This window comes from Adiantum capillus-veneris, chromosome 12, assembly GCF_014529385.1.
Source record: "Adiantum capillus-veneris isolate H3 chromosome 12, ASM1452938v2, whole genome shotgun sequence".
In the NCBI taxonomy this organism is placed as follows: domain Eukaryota; kingdom Viridiplantae; phylum Streptophyta; class Polypodiopsida; order Polypodiales; family Pteridaceae; genus Adiantum; species Adiantum capillus-veneris.
In genome coordinates, this window is record NC_140942.1 from 21,599,331 (window position 1) to 21,609,514 (window position 10,184).

Consider the following 10,184-nt stretch of genomic DNA (forward strand, 5'->3'; position numbering starts at 1 on the left):
GAGTTGCATGTGTGGTTCCCTAGAGTCTTACATTTCAAGAGATATCTAAAGGTCTATGAGGGATACTATATTTTTAGCAAGCTATGAGTCTATATATAGCGAGGTTGGGTAGAGAGTTGCATCTGTGGTCCCTACAATCTTACATTTGAAGAGATATCTAGAGGTCTTTGAAGCACAAAAAAGCGTCATCTTTTTGGGGGGCTTTTTAAAGCAAAAACAAGGTTCTTCTTCACCTATTCTTTTTGTTGTCATATTTTCTTCTTCTCACTCCATAGCGTCCAGTTGTATAATGATGTAGGACCAGTCTACTTGTTGCAAAAACATACTCTTGAGTTTTAATACCTTTGTAACCACAAGAGAAACACACGTTGTCCAAAGATAACAACTAGAACAAAGTTTAGCACTTCAAACACTTGAACATAAAGAGAACTTCACAGTTGAGACAACACACAAGTAGTATAGTTCCACTCCCACATATACTCAAGTTGAGACAACACACAAGTACTAGAGTTCCACTCCCACACATACTCGCCTTAATTTGGTTTGGCGCCCCTTGTGGTATTTCTTTGTTATTGATTTTCTTTGATACAATTGTGGGGAGGAGCACTGATGCAAACTTTGCAACAACACAAGTCTCAGAATGACTCCACAAGACCATTAATTTATAGGCTCTTTGCGTCTTGCTTTGTGCTCGAAAGCACAAGTCAACTAGTGCCCAAAAAGCTCTCCAATGGCCCCTCAGGACTATATACACATGCACATTGCAGAAGCTTGTTCATGTGATCGACGGCGCGGAACTGGGGCGTCGTCGGCGAGACGATCTGGATCGTCCGCGTGGTGGGGCCAGGCTCGGGGTAGGAGGTAAACCCGGGCGACGAATGGCGGGACGATGTGGTGCCGGGTGGGTGACGTGGCCTCAGGCGACGAGGTGCCACGTGGATAAAGGGGCAGGTGGGTGGCCGGGGCGGCATTCCGTGCGCGGACAATGATTGTCAGTTAGGGCGCCGAAAGGGATTGCTTCATGCAAGGTGGGGTGGCAGGGTGGCGGGCCAGTTTCATATTTGAATTGGGGAAGGTCGTGCAATAGAGCAGGTGTAGGGGTGGGAATAAACCCGGGCTTCTGAACAGGGGGCACAGGCGGGTGTTTTGTGTTGACGAAGATGCACGCCTCCGCCAGTGGAGGGACAGCGGTTGGGGGGCCTTGGGGGTGGGATCTGAATGGGTTGCTTTTGCAGCTACAAGGCAATGAGAGCTTCAGGGAGCTTGATGGTGCTTGGAACGAGTCTGAGGGGGGGGCGGTTGGCGCTTCGAATGGAAACTCAAGTGATATGGATGACGTGGAAGAGTTCTTTGAAGAGCATCAAAGTGGGTGTTTGGATGCATTTGCTTTTGTATCAACTAGGTACTTTGCTTTTGATAGACAAACATACGGGCTTATGATAGCTTCTATTGAAAGTGGCCAAACGATTACCATAAGTGCTCTCAAAGCCCATGACAAGCGAGGTGTGCTAGACTTGAAAAAATGGGCAAGAATGAGGGATTCACTCCACGTAATGGTTGACCAAGGTGGATCTTCGTGTCTTGTTATTGGGAATGGAAAGTTGATTGCATGTATAGAAGATTGGGAAAGCATTGTTTCCGCATGCCACTCAAACGACCATTTACGCTTGCGGGCAACGATGGCATCCATTGCATGTACATGGTGCACAAGTATTAGACAGCATGGAATCCCACTTGCTTATGTGAAGGAGTTTTTGGACTTGTGTGTTTGTGCATCGTTGCCCGGGTTGGGGGAATTGGAGAGCCATGACACCACTTCCACAGAAAATTGCCCGGGTTTACAAGACAGACAAAAGAATCCCGGCAAGGATGAAGGTGGTGTTGAGGAACATACAGCGCCGATGGATGATATTCAAAATGTGATCAACGCTATTTCCATCAAGCACAAGGCTAGATTGTTAGAGCGGCAATCATCATCGTCGAGGGGCTTCATTCAACTTGTGTGTCATCGCAATGGGGAGGCACGAAGAAAGGGCCACGATCATCGAAGACTGTGCACATCAAAGAAGTGTGGATGCCCGTTTACTATCGTCATTCAACGCGTCTATGATATAAAGGAAAGTGTAAGGATAAGGGTTCATGTTGGGCACAAAGGTCATGTGCCGGGATCACGTGAGGATCTTTATTACTTGCGGGTGCATCCTACTGTGAGGAAACGATGCATGGAAGATTTGTTTGACATTGGAACATGTCGCCATGTCGCAAGATGAGTGTCTCCAAGGAGATATTCCACTTCAATATGGCATAGCCGATAGAGCAAGTGTCACATAGATTCTTCATGATACCAAAGGAAATTCAAATGATGGCATATCAGCTCCGATCCGAAGGTAAATAAAGCCCTGAATGTCTCCTTGCTGGGATAATCATAGGTTTGTATGGGCTTATATGTCATGGTGCCTGGGTTTATTTTGGGGTAGTGTCTGGGTTTATTTATTATTTTTCCTGGGTTTATTTGTCATATTGACTGGGTTTATTTGTCATATTCATTTAAGACTTGAGTTTAATTGACTGCTTTTGTTTAGGGAGGCTAGGAAGCGATGACTGGTCTTCAATGTACCAGGAGGCTCTAAAATTAAAAGAGCAAAACAAAGTTCTCTATTGTCAACCCTACAACCCGGATGCCTTCGATGAGATGGAAAGGCCATTCATACTCATTATTCAGGATGATTGGATGCTCTGCATGTGCTTGCATTTCTCAACAAACAATGCTTGGGCAATAGACTCCATATTCAAAACAAATGTTTTTGGGATGCCACTATATGCTGTTAAGTATGGAGCCTGATTTACCCTTGTAATTTTCAGTGGTAAAAGCACACATTTGTAAGGCCCCCATTATGAGGAGAAGCCATCGTGCGTGAAGGAAAATCACTCACCGGAAACCAAAATTTTCACGGACAAATTTTCGCCGGAATATTCCTTTTCGCCGTAATGTTATGGCCGGACGGCGGCCGGAAAGTGGTCGGAAAACAATCGGTCGGTTGGCCGGTGGCCGATAGTCAATGGCCGGTGGCCGGTGGTCGAAAGTCAATGGCCAGTGATCGAATTCAAAAGCGGACTTGTCTTCTCAAGGGTGGCCACACATGGGCGGATTGGAGGGTCCGATTTGGACTTATTCGCACAAGGGCGACTACACATGGCTGCCTCTCATAAGAGAGGGCAGCCCTTTTGGCCTATAAAAGGAGGCCATTTTTACACACATTTCATAGTGTGAAGTTGATGCAACAAGGTGAGTGTGAGGTGGTGAGAGTGAAGCAAGGCGGGAGCTCTATCAAGGGTTTAATCTCTTTGTAAACTACTTCTTCTTTTGAAATGCTAAAGCCATTGAGTGGCTGCTTTCCCGTGGACGTAGCCCACATTGGGTGAACCACGTATATCGTGTGTACTCTCTCTCTCTCTCTCTCTCTCTCTCTCTCTCTCTCTCTCTCTCTCTACACTCTATAATCTCTTGTGTATGAAATCTATCTCCCTCCATTAAGTAATCTACTCAAAAATCTATTTAGCTATGTCTTATTTCCTAACAACTGGTATCAAAGCAAGGTTTGCTCGTAGCTAAATTATCTCAAGGAAAGGATTCCTTGAATTGAGTGGGAGTTATGGCGAAGGAAGGGAAGCTCAAGATTGAGAAGTTCAACTGCAAAAACTACCAACATTGGAAGATGCAGATTGAAGACTATCTCTACCAGAAGGACCTCTATTTGCCACTAGGCGGTCTTGCGAAGAAGCCCGCAACAATGGCAGATGAAGCATGGATTGTCCTTGATCGAAAGGCACTGGGAACAATCCGGTTAAGCTTGGCGTCAACGGTGGCCTTCAATGTTTCGGAGATGAAGACCACGGAGGACTTGATGAAGTCACTTGACGACTTCTACGAGAAACCATCGGCATCCAATAAGGTATTTCTTATGAAGCGCTTGTTCAATCGAAAGATGGCAGAGAATGGTTCAGTTGCAGAACACCTAAATGACATTAACACAAAAATAAGTCAGCTTCGATCGGTGAAAATCAATTTCGATGACGAAGTGCAAGCTCTCCTTATACTATCATCTCTACCGGATAGTTGGGATAGCCTTGTGATGGCTGTAAGTAATTCTATCTCTGGTACAAATACTCTTAAGTTTGGTGATGTTGTGGGTGTTCTCCTAAGCGAGGAAATGCGAAGGAGAAGCACAGGAGAATCATCGAGTGCTGCACTATCAGTGGAAACAAGAGGAAGGCCTAAGGAGAGGTTCAAAAACCAAAAGGGTCGTGATCGCTCAAGGCACAACAAGTCACGCACAAAGTCAGTTCTTGAATGTTGGAACTGTGGCAAGAAGGGCCACGTCAAGAAGGATTGTTGGTCCAAGAAGAAGAAGGAGACAGAGTCTCAAGACAACAAGCTACCATCGGAGGCCAATGTGGCAGGTAAAGTAGAGCAAGATGCTCTAATTCTCTCATTAGACAATGTGTCTAATTCCTGGATAGTAGATTCCGGGGCTTCATTCCATGCGACACCACACAAGCAACATTTCCAAGACTACACCAAAGGTAATTTTAGGTATGTATACTTGGGAGATGATAAAGCTTGTGAGATTGTCGGCAAAGGTACAGTTTCTGTTAAAACTGCTAACGGAAATGAATGGAAGCTTAAAGATGTTAGGCATGTTCCTTCTCTTCGCAAAACTTTGATCTCTACAGGACAATTGGACGATGAAGGTCACAACATTGCATTCGAAAACAAATGGTGGAAGATCTCAAAGGGATCTTTGGTGGTTGCCAAGGGAGAAAAAGTCGGTACACTTTACTTGTGTACTGTTAGCACGCAACCTTCACCTTGTGTAGCAACTACAGAAGTTGACAGTGCGGTGTGGCACTACCGACTTGGACATATGAGTGCCAAAGGAATGCAAATCCTTCAAACAAAGAAGCTTCTACCAGGTTTGAAAGAAGTGGACATAGAGTTCTGTGAAGATTTTGTTTATGGTAAACAAAAGAGGTAAAATTTCAAAAATCTAGAAATGAAAGAAAAAATAAAAAACTTGAGTTGGTTCATTCTGATGTTTGGGGTCCTGCAAGTACACCATCACTTGGTGGCTCATTGTACTATGTAACATTCATAGACGATGCGACTAGAAAAACATGGGTTTATGTCATGAAGAATAAATCCGATGTATTTTCCATATTTCAAAGGTGGAAAGTCTTTGTGGAGAATGAAACAGGTACCAAGGTTAAATGCCTCAGATCCGACAATGGAGGTGAATATTGCAGCCAAGCTTTTGAAAGCTTTTGTGCTAGCAATGGCATTCGGAGGCAAAGGACAACCCCAAGGACACCTCAACAAAATGGGATTTCGGAAAGGATGAACAGGACAATCATGGAGCGAGCACAAAGCATGCGGCTACATGCAGGCCTACCGCTTGAGCTTTGGGCGGAAGCTGTAAGTACGTCTGTGTACTTAATCAACCGGTCACCCTCAACGGCATTGGATGGGGGAGTTCCAGAAGAGGCATGGACAGGTAAACCGGTGAATTATGCATTTCTCAAAGTGTTTGGGTGTGAGGCTTTCATGCACATAGATAGAAGCCTAAGATCAAAGCTACATGCAAAGTCCAAAAAGTGTTTCTTCATTGGCTATGGAGAAGGTGACTTTGGGTATCGCCTATGGAATCCTAAAGATGATAAAATCTTAAGGAGTAGGGATGTAATTTTTAACGAAAAAAATATGTACAAAGATTACTTGGAAAGAAAACAAACAAAAGAAACAGGTGATGAGTACATGGAGCTTGAGGACGGTGAAGACTCAAGGACTGCAAACGATGACAATGTGCAACAACGTCAACCAAATGAGGAGCCTCAACCTATTCCCCGAAGATCTACAAGAGCAAGTAGACCTCCAGAAAGGTTTGTTCCTTCCTTCAACCATCTCTCGATCTCAGATTCTGGAGAGCCGGAATCATACGAAGAAGCTATGCAACATGAATCCAAAGAAGAATGGACGAAGAGCATGCAAGTGGAGATGGACTCACTACATCACAACCAAACATGGGAGTTGGTTGAGTTGCCTAAAGGTAAGCGGGCACTTCAAAACAAATGGGTGTACAAGCTGAAGGAAGAAGAAGGTGGGAAGAAAAGGTACATGTCTACGTTTGTGGTAAAAGGTTTTTCTCAAAAGAAAGGTATTGACTTCAATGAAATATTTTCTCCTATTGTAAAAATGAACTCAATTAGGCTTGTCTTAAGCCTTGTGGCTGCTCATGATCTAAATCTCGAGCAAATGGATGTAAATACGGCATTCCCTCATGGTGACTTAGAGGAGGAAATCTACATGCTTCAACCAAAGGGGTATGAAGTAAAAGGTAAGGAGAAAATGGTTTGTAGATTAAAGAAGAGCTTGTATGGTTTAAAGCAAGCATCAAGACAATGTTACTTGAAGTTTGATCGATGGATGTTGGATCATGGATTCACAAGATGCAACTCAGATCACTGCATCTACACGAAGAATTTGGGAGATGGGAAATTCATCATCCTAATGTTGTATGTTGATGACATGTTGATTGCAAGTGCTAACATGCAGGACATCAAATACCTAAAAGAGGAGCTGTCCAAATCTTTTTCAATGAAAGATTTAGGTGCTGCAAAGAGGATACTTGGTATGAAAACATCAAGGGACAGGACGAAGAAGACAATAAAGCTATCTCAAGAAGATTACATCAAGAAGGTACTAGAAAGGTTTGCAATGCAAAATGCAAAACCAGTTTCTACACCTTTGGTTAGTCATTTTAAACTAACGAAGGATATGTGTCCAAAGACACAAGAGGAGCTAGCCTATATGTCTAAAGTTCCATATGCTGCAGCGGTAGGTTCTCTAATGTATGGTATGTTCTGGACAAGGCCAGACATTGCACATGCAGTGGGAGTTGTGAGTAGGTTCATGGACAACCCAGGTAAAGAGCATTGGCAAGCTGTGAAGTGGATACTTAGGTATCTAAAAGGGACAACAACAAATGCTTTGTATTTTGGAGGAACTGATATTTTTCTAGAAGGGTATGCTGATGCAGATATGGCAGGTGACAAAGATACTCGAAGGAGCACTACTGGCTATGTGTTCATGGTTGGAGGCACAACAGTAAGCTGGGCTTCAAAGCTGTAGAAAGTGGTTTCACTTTTTACCACGGAAGCAGAGTATGTAGTGAGGCGGTCTGGAGCGGGCAACAAGGAGAGTGGCCTCCAAGCACTCTTCTAGGCTCCCATGCTGCTCAATTGGGTTGGGGTTGGAAAAAAACAACAAACACACACACAAACCCGCAACCTAACCCTACACAAATTTGGGGCACCACCTAGTTTTGGATGCGAATTAGGATGCGTAGAGAGAGAGAGAGAGAGAGAGAGATAGTTCTCGGGCTGCTTTGAAACGTATCGGCAATGATCAAACAAACACAAGTATATATTTAAGAAAGAGAGAGAAAGGGGGAGGGGGTGCTTGTTGCATTAATACCTTCTTACAAATCTGTCATGACAAATCAAAGTGAGATTAGTATTTGTTCAACATAGCTTGCGTAAATTTCACCACAACACATCACAAGAAAAGCCACCCCAATCACTGTCTTAAGGCCAGGGGAGTCCTCTCCACCCTGTCGCCCTCTTACAGTATGTGGGATTTATGGCTAGATTGATGACAACACCAGAGACAAGCTATCAAGAACTTAACAAAAAACACCAAGACACTTACGCATCATTGTTGTCCATTACTTCACGTTGGAAGGGAGACAAAGTATCCAAGCTTAGTCCAAATCCACCCTCCTTGATTCAGCAAATGTTGGGCTTACACTAGTAGGAGAAATGATAGATTTCCTACTCTCAATTGAATGATCTCTCTCTCTCACACAATGGCATAGAGTTCCCTTGCTAATCCCCTATTACAACACATGCACATGCATAAGACAATGAGCTTCCACTCAAGAGCTCCTTCTAGAGAGGTTGAGCTTGGCTTCTCAAGCTATAGCATAGTGCTCTTGCTTATGGCTTCCCCCTTTTGTGCTAGCTACACCCTCCTTTTATAGCAATTTTGAAGGCTAGGGTTACTCCTCTAACCATGGTTGGGTTAGATTTTCAGCAATTTATCTAATTTCTTTTGCTTGGAATTATCAAGAAGTTGGTGGGGAAAGAGAGAGGAGAGAAATGGAGGTGATAGGACTTTTCATAGTGGGTTAGTGTTAGTAGAGTTAGTATTAATTTACAAATGGAATTGGATATTTACAATGGGAGTATCCATGTAGGATACAAATAAGGAAGAAAAACTCTTAAGAGGTAAGAAAAGGTGGATTTCTTACAAGGTTGATGCTCCAAGTGTCTTGAGTAGGGCCAATTTTTGACGCTTGTTGACGGTCCACTAGCTTTGACGGTACATTTTTTCTCCACTCTTGACCTTCCTTGAAAGACAAGGTAATTGAAGCTGAGTAATCAACCACCATGATGCTGTCTTTTAAGAGAAGAGGCTGAATTTTGTGGTTTTTTTGATAGATATGGGTAAATTGGAGGAGGAAAAATGAGACTAGGTGGTCAATTTTGGAATGGAATTGTGTGTGGGAGGTATGAGTTCACCATGGTTTCTCTTATTCTTCAAGGTTGAGGAGAAGGTGAGTAGGGTGCAGAGAGGAGTGGTGAGAGAGGTGGGGATGATGAGTGGAGAAGTGTGTGTGAAAGAGGAAAATGATAAAGTGGAAGAGAGAGTGTGGCTGCATAAAATGGGAAAACTGGGGTCCACTGATAAAATCATAGCTCACAGCTCGTAGCTCAAAAAAATATGAAAAAATTTGAGGCAAAAGTTCAGCCCACGAGCTACAACTTTTGTTTGTATCACCTTTTCAAATTCGGAGAGCAAGTGAACTTTAAAAATTCAGCAAAACCGACCATTTTTTTCCACTGCACAAGGTCCTTGTGGGATCCTTCTTTGGATGATTCTTTTGAATACCTCCAAGAGTGAGCCCTCCATAGTGCATGTATGCATGCCACCTACCCTTGACCTTATTTGGTAGGTCTATAATTGAAGATATTGTTGAGATCATGATATAAGTGAATAGTACAACTAAGAAAATCAAATATTGAGGGGTCTAAAAAATATGTACATGTCAAATATAAATAATATAAGTGAAAAAAATATAAAGGGGTCAAAAGAAATCTCTCTCATTATGAGGCTACCATAAAAAGATAAATATTTTTGGTGTTCTAATTTTTTAGAAGAAAAAAACAAACTAGATCTAGGAAGGGAAAAATCACAATAGTGAAAAAATATACACATAAATAAAACTAGTTTTTTTGGATTTTTGTTGGGGTGGAGTTACACCAAATATAAGAGAAGCTTACATGAAAATATTTATATATGGAATAAAGAGTATGAAAAATGGTAAGAAAAATTGTGGTAATGGTGAGGCAATGTACAGAGCATAAATAACACACACCTAGGTAGAAATATTTAAATAAATACCAAAATAATTCTGAAAAAATCTTTTATTTAGGCCCTATAGACAAAGAAATATTTACATACGCATGGGCCATAATATACTTATATTTTTTATTTTTTTGGCTCAACTAGCCCAATGACTAGCTAATTGAGGGTTTTTTAAGAAGATATGGGAAAAGTCCCGTGACTCACGCACGCCTATGTACAGTGAAATGGTAGGGATAGCCACAGTGTTTGGGTGATTTTGGTGGGGTGAGGTAACTCACTGTGGCAATTACAAAGAGCCGAAAAACGGCTATCAGTAGCAATGACGAAGGCAAGCAAAGAAATTCTGTGGCTTCACAGATTCTTAGAAGAGCTTGGATTCAAACAAGACAATTGTGTCTTGTACAGTGATAGCCAAAGCGCTATCCATCTTGCGAAGAACTCAACTTTTCATTCAAGGACAAAGCACATTGAGGTGAGATATCACGATTCACTTCATACGCACTCTTTTGGAAGAGGGACACCTAACCAGTTTATCAAAGAAGAGGAAAACCATAAGATTAAAAAAAACAATTCATTGGCTTCTTGCACAACACTTGAGTGGCTTACCTCATCAACAGCAAGTTTCCGCTCGATGGCCTCACGGACTTCCAGCTCTTTCATCCTCTTCAACCTCTTCACATTTTGTTGCTCGGGGACCGCC

At 42.6% G+C, this 10,184-nt stretch overlaps 1 protein-coding gene across 1 annotated transcript; it reads left to right on the top strand.

Annotated features, from left to right (window-relative positions):
• Nucleotides 1-1,160: 1,160 nt before the first annotated feature.
• LOC147445440 (uncharacterized) lies at nucleotides 1,161-2,176 on the top strand. Its single transcript, XM_086526026.1, has 2 exons — nucleotides 1,161-2,034; nucleotides 2,118-2,176. The coding sequence occupies exons 1-2, from the start codon at nucleotides 1,161-1,163 to the stop codon at nucleotides 2,174-2,176; spliced, it is 933 nt and encodes a 310-aa protein (XP_086382152.1).
• Nucleotides 2,177-10,184: the final 8,008 nt, after the last annotated feature.